The sequence below is a fragment of the Cervus elaphus genome, chromosome 15 (genome assembly GCF_910594005.1).
Source record: "Cervus elaphus chromosome 15, mCerEla1.1, whole genome shotgun sequence".
Taxonomy (NCBI): domain Eukaryota; kingdom Metazoa; phylum Chordata; class Mammalia; order Artiodactyla; family Cervidae; genus Cervus; species Cervus elaphus.
In genome coordinates, this window is record NC_057829.1 from 78,484,638 (window position 1) to 78,503,204 (window position 18,567).

The 18,567-nt window shown below is 38.2% G+C and overlaps 1 protein-coding gene across 3 annotated transcripts in view; it reads left to right on the top strand.

The window, feature by feature from the left end:
* ATRNL1 (attractin like 1) overlaps window positions 1–18,567 on the top strand; it is a 744,737-nt gene that overhangs the window by 601,268 nt on the left and 124,902 nt on the right. For all 3 annotated transcript variants that reach the window (XM_043926138.1, XM_043926139.1, XM_043926140.1), the window contains one exon: window positions 16,564–16,678. In XM_043926138.1, the coding sequence (XP_043782073.1) occupies window positions 16,564–16,678 (115 nt within the window). The remainder of the gene's footprint in view (window positions 1–16,563; window positions 16,679–18,567) is intronic.

Consider the following 18,567-nt stretch of genomic DNA (forward strand, 5'->3'; position numbering starts at 1 on the left):
GTGGTAAAGAACCCACCTGCTAACGCAGGGTACTCAAGAGGCACAAGTTCAATCCCTGGGTTGGGAAGATCTCCTGCAGTAGGAAATGACCACCCACTGCAGTATTCTTGCCTGGAAAATCCCATGAACAGAGGAGCCTGGTGGGCCACATTCCATGGGGTCACAAAGAGTCAGACACGACTGAGCACGCACACACACACACATACCCTGAGGTTCCGGGCAGGCATGGACTTTGAGAGAGGACATTCTTCAGGCCACTACAAAGACCAGGTGAGGATGGAGACAAGATTTGCCTCTTTGTTGGTACCTTTATTTGTGCTGCGAGTGTTTTAATTAACCTGCTCTTCATTTTGAAGAAAATACAGTGAGACAGTTGTGTGCAGTGGGCCACACCCAATGACAGAAGGCTTCTCAAAGGCTTAATCAATTAGATAATTAGAAAGACCAAGAGGGAATTGGTAGAGCAGCGTGAGTAAAACTAGAGGAAGGATCATTACACAGATTCTGACCATTAACTTTTAGTTACACTGAGAAAGGAGCTTTGAGGGGGGGGATAGATTTGGAGAGAGATTTTATTCACTTTTACATACTTCATTTTCCAAAGCAAGCTCTGATGAGGTTGTTGAGTTCACACAATCAAATCATTAGAGGAAAAAGCCAAAAAGAATGCAGATATATTTAGTATGGTCCCACAAGGAGTCCATGTATCTCAGGTCACAGATGGAGCTGCAGGCCTATCCTGTGAGTTCCAGAGAGCCTGGGAATGACCAGGATGTCTGCTTGAGGGCCCTATGGTCCTGCTAAAAGCATCTTCTGCCTAAAAGCATCCACTTTCCTCTCATTTTTCCTCTCAGCCCTCTTGATTATAAAATTAAAGAAGTTTTAATCCAGTAAATAATGATGGGTGAAGAAGCTTCTCAGGCTACACAGACATATAAAAGCACACTTAGGAATCATTTCTACATATGTCCATTGTAAGATAGTTTTCTTTTTGCTGTTTAGGAAAGTCTTCAGGGAATCTTTATCTTTCGTGTGTGCTTTTTCCCTCTGAACTTTTCACCACTTGCCTCAGTGAATTATCATCTTCTCTAAAAAAAACTTGGAGCTTGGTTCCACCTTTAATGCACAGATACCTGTAACACTGGTCCCATACTTGGAACCAAGTTTGAGCCAATGAAAGTCTCAGGAGGAAAAGATTTAAAAAAAAATCTGGATAATAAACCTCCCTTATTGCCCTACTGGGGCTTCCCAGATGCTCCAGTGGTAAAGAATCTAGCTGCCAATGCAGGAGATATAAGAGATGCGGGTTTGATCCTGAGTCAGGAAGATCCCCTGGAGGAGGAAATGACAACCCAATCCAGTACTCTTGCCTGGAGAATCCCATGGACAGAGGAGCCTGGCAGGCTGTGGTCCACAGGGTGGCAAAGAGTTGGACACAACTGAAGCAGCCTAGCATGCATGCACACACTGCCCTACCATGTATCACTGAAATGAAGGGGAAGGGAAGGATTAAGGTGGGACCAGATAAAAATGGCAGATATTCAATTGGTTTTGATGAACAAAAGTTACATCTCAAGTGATTTGACTTAATATAAACATTTAAACATCTAGTGTTTTGTCGGGCACTGTGTTAAAAGCCTTTATTCATATATTATCTTTTATAATCCTCAAAGTAACCTTACAGGATTGATGTTTATAAATTCTAATTTCTGTTGACAAAGCTGAGGCAAAGTTAAATAATTTGCCCAAGGTCCCATAAGATTTGGATTCAAGCCTGTTTCTTATTTGGTAGTCATTTGGGCCTGAAGAAATCCTTCAAGACTCTATGATAAGATTATTCCCAAACACTATTGTCAGAATTCTCAAAATTAGAAAGACTACTGTGCCCGCAAACTTCAAGTGACATACAAGGATTTTTACAAACTGTCAAGATGTCTGTGATCTTTGGGATCGGTGATGTAGGCAGTGCTTTGAAAGGTGCTGACAGGTCCCAGCACATGGAAAGCAGCAGGTAGAAAGATGTTGGGGAGGATGAGAAAACCCCTTGAGAAGAAGATCACTTTAATTTTCACATTATTGATGGGTTTTATAGAAAAGTGGCCATGTTACTCACTGGTAGCTGTGTGGTCTTTAGGTTGCCTTTATGTTAATATAAGGGGACAAATAAACAGCTGCTGCTGCTGCTAAGTCGCTTCAGTCATGTCCAACTCTGTGCGACCACATAGATGGCAGCCCACCAGGCTCCGCCGTCCCTGGGATTCTCCAGGCAAGAACACTGGGGTGGGTTGTCATTTCCTTCTCCAATGCATGAAAGTGAAAAGTGAAAGTGAAGTCGCTCAGTCGTGTCCGACTGTTAGCGACCCCATGGACTGCAGCCCACCAGGCTCCTCCATCCACGGGATTTTCCAGGCAAGAGTACTGGAGTGGGTTGCCATTGCCTTCTCCGAAATAAACAGCAAGCTCTGCATTAGTAGCTTCTTAGAAAGAAAAGAAATTCCTAGGACTATAGTTGCAATGTGCGTGTGTGTGTGTGTGCTAAGTCACTTCAGTCATGTCCTACTACTCTTTACTACCCTATGGACTGTAGCCTGCCAGGCTCCTCTGTCCATAAGATTCTCCAGCCAATAATACAGGAGTGGCTTGCCATGCCCTCCTCCAGGGGATCTTCCCGACCCAGGGATTGAACCCACGTCTCTTATGTCTCCTGCATTGGCAGGCATGTTCTTTAGCACAGGTGTCACTTGGGAAGCCCTATAATGTACATATTGAAACAATTTTAGTTTCAAATGCACATTGATTTAATATTTTTATAAATTATATTCCATTTAAAGTTATTAAAAAATAGTGGCTGTATTTCCCTGTGCTGTACAGTATGTCCTTGTCTGACTTATTTCACTAAGCCTAATATCTTCTACATCTATCTATGTTGTTGCAAATGGCGGAATTTACTCTTTTTATGGCTAAGTAATATTCCATTGTTGTCTATGTGTATGTATATATGTACATATTATATAAATATCACATCTTCTTTATCTCTTCATCTGTTGGTGGATACTTAGGTTGCTTCCATATGTTGGCTAATGTAAATTCTACTGCAATGAACATTGGGGTGAATGTATCTTTTCACTATAGTGTTTTTGCCTTCTTCATATATACCCAACATTGAAATTGCTGGGGGCTTCCCTGGTAGCTCAGCTGATAAAGAATTGCTGGATCATATAGTAGTTTTTGGAGAAGGCAATGGCACCCCACTCCAGTACTCTTGCCTGGAAAATCCCGTGGATGGAGGAGCCTAGTAGCCTGCAGTCCATGGGGTCGCTAAGAGTCGGACACGACTGAGTGACCTCACTTTCACTTTTTACTTTCATACATTGGAGAAGGAAATGGCAACCCACTCCAGTGTTCTTGCCTGGAGAATCCCAGGGACGGGGGAGCCTGGTGGGCTGCCGTCTATGGGGTTGCACAGAGTTGGACACAACTGAAGCGACTTAGCAGCAGCAGCAGCATAGTAGTTTTATTTTTAGCTTTTTGAGTAATCTTCATACTGTTTTCCATGGTGGCTGCACCAATTTACAGTTATACTAACAGTGTATTATGGTTCCCTTTCGCCACATTATTGCCAACATTTGTTATTTGTAGACTTTCTGATGATAGTTATTTTGACAGGTGTGAAGTGATATCTCATTGTGGCTTTGATTTGCATTTCTCTGATGTTTAGCACTGAGCATTTTTTTTTTAAATGCCTACTGGCCATCTGTATAACTTCTTTGAAAAAATTTCTATTCAGGTCTGTTCATTTTTTAATCAGATGGTTTTTTATATTGAATTGTATGAGATATTTACATATTTTGGACAATTAACCCCAGTTTGTTTATTATTTAGGTGCTAAGTCCTGTCCAGCTATTTGCGACCCCATGGAATACAGCACACCAGACTTCCCTGTCCTTTACTATCCCCTGGAGTTTGCTCAAACTCATGTTCACTGAGCCAGTAATCCCATTCAACCATCTCATCCTCTGTCATCCCCTTCTCTTCCTACTCTGTCTTTCCCAGCATCAGGGTATTTTCCAGTGAGTCGGCTCTTCGTATCCTTTGGCCAGACTATTGGAGCTTCAGCATCATTGGTCATCATTTGCAAATATTTTCTCCCATTCAGTAGACTGTCTTTTCATTTTTGTCAGTGGTTTCCTAGCTTTTAAGTTTAATTAGGTTTCATTTGTTTACTTTTGCTTTAGGAGACAGATTCCAAAAAATACTGCTATGATTTATGTGAAAGAGTGTTCTACCTATTCTCTTTCAGGAGATTTGTGGTTTCGGGCCTTCAATTCATTAAACGTACATATTCGTACATATATTTGCAACTCCATATATCCTCGGTGTACTATGGAAATTTATACTCATAATAATGACCATGGGACATGGAGATAGTGTTAAATTCCCTATAGTATATTATAGTCTGATTGAGAAGCAGAGAAATGGATATTTATTATACGAGACTTCACCCTTACTTAAAAAAAAAACCCTAAAATAACAAAGTCTTTATAGGGCTAATGTCCAACTTTTTGGAAAAAATCTGTCATCCAGAATGACTCATTCCCTTACAGATTTAGGTAGGTTTTGCTGTATTTTAATTACATACATGTTTTCATAACCAGTGAGGTAAGATCTTTCATTCAGACTTTTGTCCATGCTTTCCTTACTTACAATAGGCTGTGAATGGTATAATAATCATCATACTAGAAATTCATTTATTATGCTGGATCTATTAACATTTGATTCCTCACTAAGAATATTGCCGTGTCTGCACTTTTATTTTTTCTGCTGATGGCTAGGTTTTGCAGAGCTTCTTGATTTAGTCTTATGATTGAAGTTTCAGAAATAAATGTTTTCATGTTCAGATGGTATCACAGATGTGAACAATAGTTTAATTAATTGATATCACAGATGTGAACAATAGTTTAATAAAAAAGCATTGTGAGTTCCTGAGAAAGAGAAGTTTGTGGGTGTCCACTGGGGACGATTTGCAGCAGGTCTTGGTGAAGGCTGCACAGAGGCCCACTGTGTTCTGCACTCGTCAGTTTCAATCTGAGCATCTAGGTATAGCTTTGTAAGCAGCTGTTGATAATCTCATTCTTGACCAGGAAGGATGTGAAGGGGCTGATGAGAATCCTGTTTCACTGAGGACCCTGCTTTCCTCTCTGATCTCCTCTTGTCCTGATCTACTCAGCACTTCTGAGGCTGGACCCACCGTGAATTTCTAGTAGTTTCCCAAACAAGTTATGTGCCTTTATGCCTCTGCATTCATGCTTTTCCTTCTATCAGAATGCTCCGTCCTTCAAAGTCATCCTCTGCAAGGTCAGGTCCTTCCCCAGAGAATTACTCAAATCCTCCTTCTCCCTCCACTCCTACCCCCATAACTCTGTGAATGCATTTAGCTCTGACATAGTCTTAGATGCCCCCAGTCCCACTGTCCAGAAGAAAGCTTTGCCAGGGCAGGCACCGTGCCTATGTCTTGCTATACCCCCATGTGCCAGTAGGGATCGTAACACATTTACCTTTTGTTTTCTTTTGTTTTGCTCACGGTGAAGCATATGGGCTCCTAGCTCCCTGACCAGGGATTGAACCCCGGCCCCTGCATTGGGAGTGCAGAGTCTTAACCACTGGACCACTAGAGAAGTCCCACACACTTACCTTTTAAATTAAATTGATCTATCTGCTGCATGACTGAGGTCACATCTTGCATTTACAATATAATGTGTTTTGGAAAGGATCAAAACACACAGAGGGTAATACCAAAATCTTGATTTTCTAAGTTCCTCCTGATTTATATCTATTTGCTGTAGACTAAGCTTCTCTTTATAACTTTTTTGTCACAACTTTTAGAGATTTACCTTGTACTCAATTTGGAAAAGAAAAATCAAATACTCATTTATCCATGAAATATTTATTGAACACACAGTCTTGGATGCCAGGACAAGTTTACTCTATGTAGCACATAGTGCTCACAGTCAGATCGGAGTCCACAATAAAAGCAGAGAACTAAAACGAAAAAAATGGGCAGGTATACAGAAACAGTGTTGATATGACACAGGTGGGAAATTGGGCACTGAGATCAGATTTTTCCCACCCTAGAAGTCCACAATAGAATTGTCTTGGAGACTTAATGTCTTAATTAATTAATTTCAAGCCATTAACAGAGCTTTTAAAAATATGGTATCTGCCTCTAGAGAGTTTACTTTTGAGTTGAGCATATTCTTTAATGGGACAGAAAATAATAATAAAGCAAAATGGGAAGTGGGCAGAATGGCATCATAATAATACTAGCTGACTTTTATCAAGTACTGTGAGATACGTGTGTGTGTGTGTGTGTGTAAGTCACTCAGTCATTCTGACTCTTTGCAACCCTGTGGACTACAGCCCACCAGCCTCCTCCATCCATGGAATTCTCCAAGCAAGAGTACTGGAGTGGGTTGCCATTCCCTTCTCCAGTGTGTGTGTGTGTGTGTATACACACAAAATTCATATATCTTATCTGTATATAATATACATTCTATATGTATATAATATATAACCTTTAATCCTCATAACAACACTGTGAGGAAGGTATGTGTGTGTGCTCCGTCATGTCTGACTCTTTGCAACCCCATGGACTGTAACCGCCCAGGCTCCTCTGTCCATGGAATTCTCCAGACAAGAATACTGGAGTGGGTTGCCATTGCCTCCTCCAGGGTATCTTCCCAACCCAGGGATCGAACCCACGTCTGTTATGTCTCCTGCATTGGCAGGCAAGTTCTTTACCACTGAGCCACCTGGGAAGCCCCATGTGGAAGGATAGTTAGCTCCATTTTATAGCTGAGAAACTTGAGACAGAGAGGTTCAGTGACTTGAACCCAGGCAGTGGTTGCTAACAGTTGTTCTCTTAACCACTACATTTCACTTGCTGTCTGTGGTTACAATAGGAAAAATAACTTCTAATTATTGAGATAGAGTAGAGTGAGAAGGTGCCAGAATGGCCTGAAATGACCCAGGATGGCTTCTTGGAGATTGAGAGTTTTGAGCTGAATCGTGTGCAAATAATGGATGTTGGCAAGTAGTCTGGGTGGATGAAATAGCCTAAACAAGAGCACAGGGTGGGCTGAAGCAAGTTGGGAGGCCAGTTGATTTGGCAGACACATTTGTCTCATACTTAGCAGTACTTTCTGAGGTCAGAAAGGATGGTCCCAGTTTTGAAATTAATACATGAAGTATAATGGTTAGGTTGCTTTATACACAGAGCTATGAAGAAAAGTACAGGCTGTAAAAAATCTAATTATGGCAATTATTTAATAGGTAATATATTTAAAATTTTTAAAAACTACTACCAGGAATCAACTTTTAAAGATAATCTGTTCAAAAATCACCCCCTATTTACATGCCTGTGTATTGACCAACTCAGGGGCAAAGCATGACTTTATCATATTTCAAAAAGAGATAATATCTTCACTTTGGGGGACCTAAATACCTGTGAAAAAACAAGTAACAAAATAACCGCTATCATAATCTAGCCTATTTGCTCCCCAAATCAGTGCCACACAATTAAAATAACAGTAAACCTCAGTTAAACTCTATATTTTACATTAGATATAAACCTTAAAATGTGTGTATAAGTGTGTGTGTGCATATGTGTGTGTAGTGAGATTATGAACAGAGATTGAACATAGAGACATTTTAACAAAGGACAAAATATTTGGTACGATATGAAAATTAAGCTTATGATAGGAATATCTTTGGAACTGCATGAGCAGCATACTGATTCTGTGAATTATATTTTATTCCTTCACCTATTCCCACATGTAATACCTTATTCTCTTTGAATTTTCTCCTAATGCAGTTTAAGCCTGGTTTTGAGAGTGTCCATTAGCTTAATTTCTTTTATTAATGTGAATTATTCTCCTAGCAAGTAAAGCTAGCTAATGTGTTTTTTTCCTTTATCATTTCATGCAAATGGTAAATAAGGAGAGAATATGATTTTTACTTTTGGTTTTCTCTCAAGTCTAAACAACAAAATCGGAGAATCTGTTTCTGAGATCTGGAATCCTGGCATTTATTGATCCTATAGAATCAACACAGTTGATCAGCTGTGAGCCAGACCATCAGGCTGACTTAATTCTATGTTCATTAAATTAATTCTACTTTACTAATGTGACTAAAAACTAAATTTTATATCAATATAAATACTCATTAAACTGCAAATACCAACTTGTGCAAGCTGTTGAGAAAGGCTCATTTTTATTTATAGATAGATTTGGATAAGAATAGCATTAAAAGTGTTCTAATAGGGAAATGTTAGAGTGATTAATGTGCAGTTGTTTGCATTTTTAATATTTCACTCATATATCAGATTAGTATTTGTGCATACTGTCAGACTTTATTCTGCCCTTGTCAAAACACTTATTACTGCTGACAGGTATAACATATCCACATTAATCCTTAATTCCTTGATTCAATTTTCTAATTGCTTTTCTGGCATGTGATGGTGGCCATTTAGTAATATATGATGTATTCATCATATGTATAATAATGTGCTTTAAAAATTAGATGTGTCATTTAAAGTACCTGAACAGGAAAAAATATTACTAAAGATTGGAAATTTCAAATTTCACTGTACTTAGAGTAAGTGTTAGATATTGTTATGTCACACATTCTGAAGGTTGTCCATAAATCATAGTCACAGAATGTTAAAGAGATCCTAAAATCATCCAGCCTACTTGTTCATTTTCCACTTGGGAAAATTGGACTCAGTAATAAGCCCAAGATCACACAACTAGATACTGGCAGAACTGGTTCTAGAACTCAAGTGTTCTGAGCCCTGCTCAGAAATGGGGCAGATACACACATATAATTTTTATATATGATATCTTAAGTTGATTCCTCCTATTAATAGTCAAGCTGAGAGAATGAGAAACTTCTTGACTTCCTGAGCTATATTTTTTAACAGTATCATACAGAGGTGACGAGTCAAGATACTATAATTAAACAGACCTGGGTTCCAATCCTGAACCTGCCACTCTCTAGCTGTGTCACCCTGAGAATATTATCTGACTTCTCTGAATTTCAATTCATTCATCTGTATAAAGTAGGAAATAAGACAATAATCAAACATAGTGCTTAGCACAGCTCTTGGCTCCTAGTAAGTACTCAGTAAATGTTAGCTAATATTCTTTTTCAGTGTTTTATTTTATCCCTTTAATATTTCATAATTTGGATAGAAACTGAGTCACGCCCACCAGTTATCTCACTGTGTGAAGATTCCATGTATTCTTTCATTTATTAACTCACTTACCATGTGTAAAAATGCATTCCATTAGATGCTGTGTGTGTGCCGAGTCACTCAGTCATGTCCAATTCTTTGCGAGCCCGTGGACTGTAGCCCGCCAGGCTCCTCTGTCCATATGATTTCCCAGGCAAGAATACTGGAATGGGTGGCCACTTCCTACTCCAAGGAATCTTCCTGACCCAGGGGTCTAACCTACATCTCCTGCGTCGGCAGGTGGATTCTTTACAACTGTGCCATGGGGAAACCTCCCCCCACCCCCGCTCCACCACCACCACCCCATTGGATATTTTAGGTAAGGCAAAGAAAAGAGTCTAACTTGATACCTGCCTTGGAAGAGCAGGAATCTAATAGAGATATGCAACATGTACATCAATACCTATACTTTTACTAAAAGGTTGGGGAAAAAATGTTATGATTACTATAAGATTATAAATCTTATTTATCTTATAAATCTTCTAAGATTGGGATCAATCTTTTACTATAAGATTGGGAAACAACTATCCCCAAAAGGTAACACAGGCACTGTGCTTATGCTTTTCAAAGAGAGGAAGTGAGTACAAGGTCAATAGACATGAATAAGAAATTGGACCTGCCCTCAAGGAGCTTGTTCCAGTGGGAAGACAATACACTTGCCTAAGTGTCATTCGAAAAATGAAAAGGGCCATAACAAAGAACTAAGGAGGGAGAGACTACATACCTCAGACCAGAGGAAACTTCATGCATGAGTTGTCTCTGAGGGATGTATAATTTTAGGAAAGTTAGAGATCTATAGGAAGGATCTCCTGGACAGTAGGAATATTATGAATGAAGAAGGAACAGATTCTGGAAACCCCGGGTGTGAATATTAAAGAGTGGGCACTTACATTGACTAAAACACGGTGCTTGTGCAGAATAAAAGATGAAATTTGGTGAGTGGGTAGACACAAGAGCTTGGCAACTCTGAAGTGACATCTTGAATTCCATTTTACAAAGTGGTGGCTCTCAGCCCATTTTAACACATAGACTATTTTTTTTGGCAGCAATGTTTTTGAGGGTGAATGTTTTAAATAAATCTTGTACTTTCCAGTTCACTGTGGTGCCCATCACTTTTAACTGTCTTACTCTACACGTTAAGACAGTCTTCTTACCTATTACAGGCAGTGTGCATAATGGTTAGGCGTACAAGGTCGGAAGATAGACTACATTTTTCCAAATCCTGGCTTGTTCACTGTTAGGTCTGCAACCTTAGTTATGTTATGTAAACTCTTTCAGCTTCAGTGTCACAATTTATCAAATGGGAATAGCCCCTACCTCTTGGGGTAGGATTAAACCCATGTAAACATTTGGCATAGCTTAAGGCATATTATAAGCACTTAATAAATGTGAGCTGTTCCTTGAAGTAATTTGAGTTGGCAAGCCCTGCATTGGCAGTATTGAAAGTTTTGGTTCTGTTTTCTATTTTATTTTTTTAATGAAGCATAGTTGATTTACAGTGCTTCAGGTGTATAGGAAAGTGATTCAGTTATGTATGTGTGCATGCTCAATCACGTCTGACTCTTTGCAACCCCATAGACTGTAGTCCGCCAGGTTCCTCTGTCCATGGGATTTTCCAGGCAAGAATACTGGAGTGGGTAGCCACTTCCTACTCCATCAGTTACGTATAATTCTCTCAAAACCTCAGCTTCTGGGGTTAGTTTCCGGTGATGGGCTTCAGTGTGATTTCTATAAGTCACCACTTCCCCCTTCACTCACTCTTTGCCCACTCAAGTCTTCTTAAACGCCCAGGGGTTCTTGTAGCAGCAGTTTTCCAGGACAGACCCCGGGTTCCCAAGGTGGTTTCTGTTTCAGAATATGTTACTGGAAGTTTTAAGGACTGTAATCTTGAAAATTCTTATGATTTCAGAAGCTTCCCTGGTAACTTACTGGTCTTTGATAGCTCAAAAACGGAAAGAGTTTTAAAATTGCTCCAAAAAAAAGCAAGAACTTGAAGATATGAGTACAATAGTTTCAGAAATAACTGCTGTGAACAAAACAAGTCTTTTGTAAAAGCTCCGCGTGCTTAATAAACAAGGACTGCTAATTACATAACTGTCAGTGATGTTTTCTGGCACGGTCTAATGCCTGGTTCTTCCGGTACAACAAATATGAAAATGCCTAGAAGTAAATCACAGTTGCTGGGTGCTGTGGGCAAACAAACTCATGCCTTATCTCTTTCAAAGGCAGCCATGGAAAATGTATGATAAATTGCACAGTTCAGTGAACATGTTAGTCATTGTGAAGTGATTTTGATTCATGGCTATGTATTTATTGCTAAACAACTGACAAACCTCAAGGTATCAGAAATATCATTCAGGGGGTTTTGCTATTTTCTGTTGCAAAACTCAAGTGCTATAACGTGTTTTTCTTTTTTGCTTAAAATACTTTATTGAAAGTATTATTTGCCACAGAGTCTTTGGAAATAATTTTTTTAATTATATGAATTCCTGCCAGACGTGTCAAGGAGCTGTGCTAGTCACTAATATTTTAAACATAATGAATAATTCATATTTTTGCTAATATCCTTTTATGAAAATTTTATAGCTAAAAATAAAGAAAGTTGTAAGCCAATTTGATTTTAAAATAGGATTATAATCTCCTTTCATATAGCCTATCAATATAATGAAATTTCTGAATGTTTTCTGTGCAATAGCAGTAAAATTAAGAGTGAGAGAATTATTTTAAGGAAGATTCCACAAAAGTGGCCTCTATGCAAATAATTTCTTTCCCATGGTCAAGATATTTTATTACACTGTCTTTTATCTGTTGCCGACTCTGAAGTGTTAAAGTATTAAATAATTAAGCCATTTCTATTTGAAATTTATCATTGTTTTTTTTTTTAACTAATTTTTCTCTCAGTTGGTGCTTTTGGCCTTGGCGTCTGATGTTTAAAACCTTTTCTTCTAGTGCTTAAAGCAGCAGCAATGTAGCCTGACAACACATAATATGCACGAGGCATATTGTAAGCACTTAATAAATGTTAGCTGTTTATCAGCTGATGTACTCTCAAATTGTTTCTTGTTTTGATAAATCTTGTAAACCAAGAAGCACTGTTTCTCAACTGGTTGTTGTTTTGTGTGTGTGTGTTATAATTGTGAAATCGTTCTTAGTTTTATAATCAAGTGTTTTAGCGTGGCTTTGGATATTTTGAGTAGTTGTGCTATTGAGTGCTTAGGGCTTCCCTGGTGGCTCAGATGGTAAAGAATCCACCTGCAATGTGGGAGACCCGAATTCGATCCCTGGATCAGGAAGATCCCCTGGAGGAGGGAATGGCAACCCACTCCAGTATTCTTACTTGTGGAATTCCCTGGAGAGAGCCTGGCAGGCTACAGTCCATGAGGTTGCAAAGAGTTGGACACGACTTACTGACTAACACTTTCACTTTTTCACTTTCATTGAGTGCTTAAGAACAAAATAGCAAAGAAAACCTTGCCTGATGGAAGAAATGATGAATTATTTCTTAGGCGTATTAAAAGGGACTTGAATATTTCTAATTTATCACCGTCATTTAAACATGAATTCATTCTATCTTCTCTTAGTTTATTTTAACCAATTGACCTTTACATATACCTTGCATTTATTAAATTAGGATAAATTTCAGGAGCCTAGAAACATGGTTCAAAACATTCATAGTATTTTTCTGTTATTCTTGGAATATGACAAGCCTATTCTATAAATATTTGCATCATCGAAGAATATCTATGTACTTATGCTGATTTTGGCTTAACATTTTCAAAAATAAGTCTGTTAAATTAAATGTAAGCTTTAAAGGGGAAAACCATAGACCATGTAACTTGATATAGGTATTGCAACATGGCTTACAGCATTTTCTTGGAAGATTTTTATGCCCTTTTCTTCTATTACCATGGCCACTTTCACCTTTATATCGAAAATTCCCAAAATGTGTCTATATGAGGATAATTTTAAAACATGAGATTTATATCACTATAAAGGAGAAATCCTTTATAACCACATAAAACCGTTGTCACCAGAAATTTCAGTCTAAGTTTTACATGAAAAGGGACATATTTTATCTTTAATGCCTCGTTAAACTTTCTGGAACTGACAGTATTCTAAAATATTCTAGGTGGATGAATACATATGTCTGTATTTCTTCTGAGCAATTCAAATATCAGCTTAAAATAAAAGACTAAACGAGGTATTTGTTCTAAAACTAAAGCAGTGGTATTTTTTCTTCTATTTAATTTTGCCTTCATGTATAGATGTTACTTTGATAAGTCAACCATGTCTTACCTGCACTTTTAAAGTGAAATAGCCAAGACTAAACAAATCATTTATTCTAAAAATTAAAGTAGTGGTATTTTTTCTTTTTTTCTTTTAATTAGTTGGAGGCTAATTACGGTACAATATTGTAGTGGTTTTTGCCATACATTGATCTTCTATTTAATTTTGCCTTTATAAGTAGATGTTTCTTTGATAAGTCAAGCATGTCCCACCTGCACTTTTTGAGGGAAATAGCCAAAATCAGCATTCCTCAGGTAAAATGACATTTCTGTTGTTTCAGAAGTACATCATATTTAAACTTAAATTCTGTGTGTGCTTTTGTTCACACCTGTGTGCATGGATTGTATGTGTTCACACATGTGCACTTACACATGTGTTTGTGTGTATGTATGTGGGTGCATGAATTTTCCTACATTCACAATATGATAAACTGCATTATGTTGCTAAGAACATTGACTCAGGAGGCAACCTACCTGAGTTTAAATCTCACCCCTGCTACTTTCTGGCTGTGTAAATTTGAGCAAGTTTTTTTAATTTCTTGCTTCAGTGTTCTCATCTTATCCAGTTGTAAGATTTAAATAAATTAATATATATAGAGCACTTCGAACACCTAATCCATAGTAAGTACTTAATAAAGTACTAGCATCACATGTAATCATTTTCCTGTGTTCATTTATTTCTAAAGTTATAGCATATTAAAAAGCAGAGACATTACTTCGCCAACAAAGGTCCATCTAGTCAAAGCTATGGTTTTTCTAATAGTCATGTATGGACATGAGAGTTGGACTGTGAAGAAAGCTGAGCGCCAAAGAATTGATGCTTTTGAACTTTGGTGTTGGAGAAGACTCTTGAGAGTCCCTTGGACTGCAGGGAGATCCAACCAGTCCATCCTAAAGGAAATCAGTCCTGAATACTCATTGGAAGGACTGACGCTGAAGCTGAAACTCCAATACTTCGGCCACCTGATGCAAAGAACTGACTCATTTAAAAAGACCCTGATGCTGGGAAAGATTGAAGGCGGGAGGAGAAGGGGACAACAGAGGATGAGATGGTTGGATGGCATCACTGACTCAATGGACATGAGTTTGAGTAAATTCCAGGAGTTGGTGATGGACAGGGAGGCCTGGCATGCTGCAGTCCCTGGGGTTGCAAAGACTGAGTGACTGAACTGAACTGAAAGTTATATTATTTAATAGAAATGCATTGGTGGGGACCTCCCTGGTGGTCTAGTGGTTTACAATCCACCTGCAGGGAACATGAATTCCATCCCTGGTCCAGGAAGATTCCACTTACCATGGGCCAACACTGAGCCAGTGCCCTAGAGCTGGTGCTCTGCAATGAGAAGCCACCACAGTGAGAAGCCCTCACTCTACAACTAGAGTAGCCCCCACTTGCCACAACTAGAGGAAGCCCATGAGCAGCAATGAAGACCCAGGGTAGCCCAAATTACAGTTAATTAATTAATTAAAAAATCTAAAAAAAAAAAAATCTATTGATGGGTGATTATTACATATGTATTTCACTGAAATGATATTAAAGATGTGTCTTGCTCTATGTCAATTATGTCTGAATAAAACTGGGAAAACATTTTTAAAGATATAATATTTTGGATTTGATTAGATAAACTATTTTATCATTGGTGAGAAGAAGCAATTGTGAAAAAGCAACAGAAGTTATACAACTTTGTGGCTCACAGATTACATATCAAATATCAAATATATTGAAATACATTTATTTATTCAGATGTAAGCCTGTTGACATCTACAGTGTGCCAGGATTTAGTGTTAAATGACACAAGGTCCTGTGTGATCCAGCAATCATGCTCCTTAATATTTACCCACAGGAGTTGAGAATTTATGTCCACACAAAAGCTTGTTCACGGATGTTTTTGGCAGCTTTATTCAGCATTGCCAAAGTTTGGAAGCAATCACGATGTCCTTCAGGAATTGAATAGATAAATAAAGTATAATGCATCAAGACAATGGAATATTATGGAGCACTAAACATTGAAAAGACACAAACATTAAATGTGTATTTTTAAGTGAAATAAGTCAATGTGAAAGCACTAAATACTGTATGATTTCAACTATATGATATGACATTTTGGAAAATGCAAACCTATGGAGACAATAAAAAGATCAGTAATTTCCTGGAGCTGCAGGCAGAGCACGAAGGATTTTAAGGGCAGTTAAACTACTCTTTGGGCTTCCCTGGTGACTCAGCAATAAATAATCTGCCTGCAATGCAGGAGTCACAGGAGACACAGGTTTGATCCTTGAGTTGGGAAGATCCCCTGGAGGAGGGCATGGCACCCCACTCAAGCAAGTATTCTTACCCGAAGCATTCCACGGGCAGAGAAGCCTAGTGGGCTACAGTCCATGGGATCACAGAGTCAGACAAGACTGAAGTGACTGAGCCCACAAAACTATTCTATATGATACTGTGGTGATGATTACATGTCATCATATGTCTGTCCAAGCCCATGGAATACACAACACCGAGAGTGAACTCTAACGTCAGCTGTGGACTCTGGTTGCTAGAGATGTGTCATTCTAGGTTCATCAGTTTTTACAAATGTGCTAGTCTAGTGGGGTTGTTAATAATCAGGGAAGCTGTGCATGGGGGCAGTGGATTTATGGAAAATATCTATAGCTTCCTCTTAATTTTCTGTAAACCTCACTTCACTAAAAAATAAACTCTGTTAGAGAAAAAAGATGAAAATAGAGCAAAGCAATGGGTCCTTTTCAAAAATTACAAAAACACATGCTAACATGTCCCAAGAAAAATGTTTTCTAAATGTAAATGACCACTACTACCAAAAAAGAAATAGTAGTACAATAAAATACTCAATTAAACTATTAAAAATTGAAAGGTGGTGTCTCTTCAACTACTAGGAATGTACATTTTAGCTACCTGAAGCGTAAGAGAAAAGTAGAGTAACAGTATCATGTAAACAATGCAAATTTAGAATGGGTTTTCTTTTTCAGGGAGCACCCAAACCAATAGCCATTGAACCCTGTGCTGGGAACAGAGCTGCAGTTCTGACCGTGTTTCTCTGTCTACCACGAGGGCCATCAGGTGCCCCTCCCCCTGGGCAGTCAGGTAAGATGAAAGAGGCACCATCAGCAGTTAAGCTGAACATGTAGATGGAACAGAAGAAATAAACATTACTACCAGATGGCACAATAAAGATATTTGCAAGGTTCTAATTCAGAGTATGGTTAAATTTTATTAGAATACAACTTCTATCCAAATATCTAGCTATCTGCCTTGCTATAAATTCAGATTTGCCAATTTTTCCCTTAGAAATGCATGTTGAATATATTTGTGTATTTGTATATAATATACACATGTATGCATGTATGTGCACACACACTTCAATTAGTCATTGTAATTACAATTAGTACTTTCGCTAGCAGGGCAAGCAAGTTCTTGACCATTTTGGGTAGCTACTTTTCTCCCAGTATGTGTGTCATATAGATTGCCAAATTATAAATACGATTAGAAGCTTGCTTCACAAATATGGAATCTAATTAAGGAACTCACTTGCATGTTTGGAATGTTTTGTGGCATCAGAGGATAAGAGCTTGATGCATCCATCCTGGAACATGTAAGATATGTTCTTGCTGTCAGCACTAGCCAGGTGCGGTTCATAGACCTCTCCTTTAGTTGAGCACAGCCATTCTTTTCCTCTGATATCCATTTTCCTGCATAAAAAGCATATTTTAAATTTGAAGTAACTCCATGTATCCTCTTAGAGATCTTCTCATTGTTTTGACCATTGTCTATATTGTAAACATGCCCAATGTTGAGTATAACTTGTTACTAGATCATAAAGTGTGTCTGTTTCTCTCTTTGTACATATCCTCTTCTTTCTGATCACAGTTACTAATTGTTCTTTCTCCCAATTGTTTTCTCTAAACAACTCTTAGTGAAATGGATGCTTTTTGAGGGTAAGGGTGATTTCAAATCTATATTTCTCTTCAATTTCCCTTAAGGGTAAAATAAAGTGCAAGAGATGTGGGCAGGTTCTCAGTAATGGAAATTGATGATGAACTCATCTCCCTGCTTATTTTTCTTTCCTTAACTCCCTAGTTAGCTCTGACCTTGCTCCTTACTTTCTCAGTTTGTACCCAACAAGATACAAAAATGAAAGCTACCTACTTTATAGCTTATACATTTTAAGATATTCATGTATTAGAATTTTTTTTGTATGGCAACAGAGGATCGCCATCACCTCCAAACTTGTCGGTTATGGTACCTGATGATATCTTGTAGGAATTTCTACCCACAGTTCATTTGTAGTTGTTTTATTCAATGAAATAAACCTTCTCATGTGTTGAGTTGAGTGCCTCCCCTTTCTCCTTTCAGAACCACCAAGGTAAATGGGATGCAGTAAATAGAATAGCTTGGCATTGGTCAGATAAGATGGATAATTATAGGTAGTGTGCCCAGCTAATGGAAGTATTGTTTCAAGGATGGGATGATGTCCAAAACAAACACTTCACTAATGAAAACAAGTCTATGCGATATACACCAGGGTTCTTCTAGATCCTTGACAAGATGACGTACTGACGGGCAAAGTGAAGGCAACTGCCAATACTCTGTCCCTTTAACCTTTGAAATCTTTTTGACTGATTTGAAAAAGTCAAACAGCAGTGGGGACCATTACCTCAGCTGTGTTATATTACAGATGCATTACAGTTACTAATGGTAATGCTATATTAGATGCGTGTAGTGTTGTACTCTTTACAAAGTATTTTCCTGCTTTTCACAGTTGATCCTTATGACAAGCGTGAGCCATAGGTATCATAAAACTCACTTTATAAATGAAAAGAATTTATGTATATAAGTCTCTGTATTCCTATACTTAAAGGAATAATTGGAAGTATTAGAGTACAGAGCAAAACAGCAACAAAAATACTTACTACTAAATTTCCAGGTAATTTTCTCCTGTGATCTATAGCAGAGAGCTTACTTTTCTGTAATCT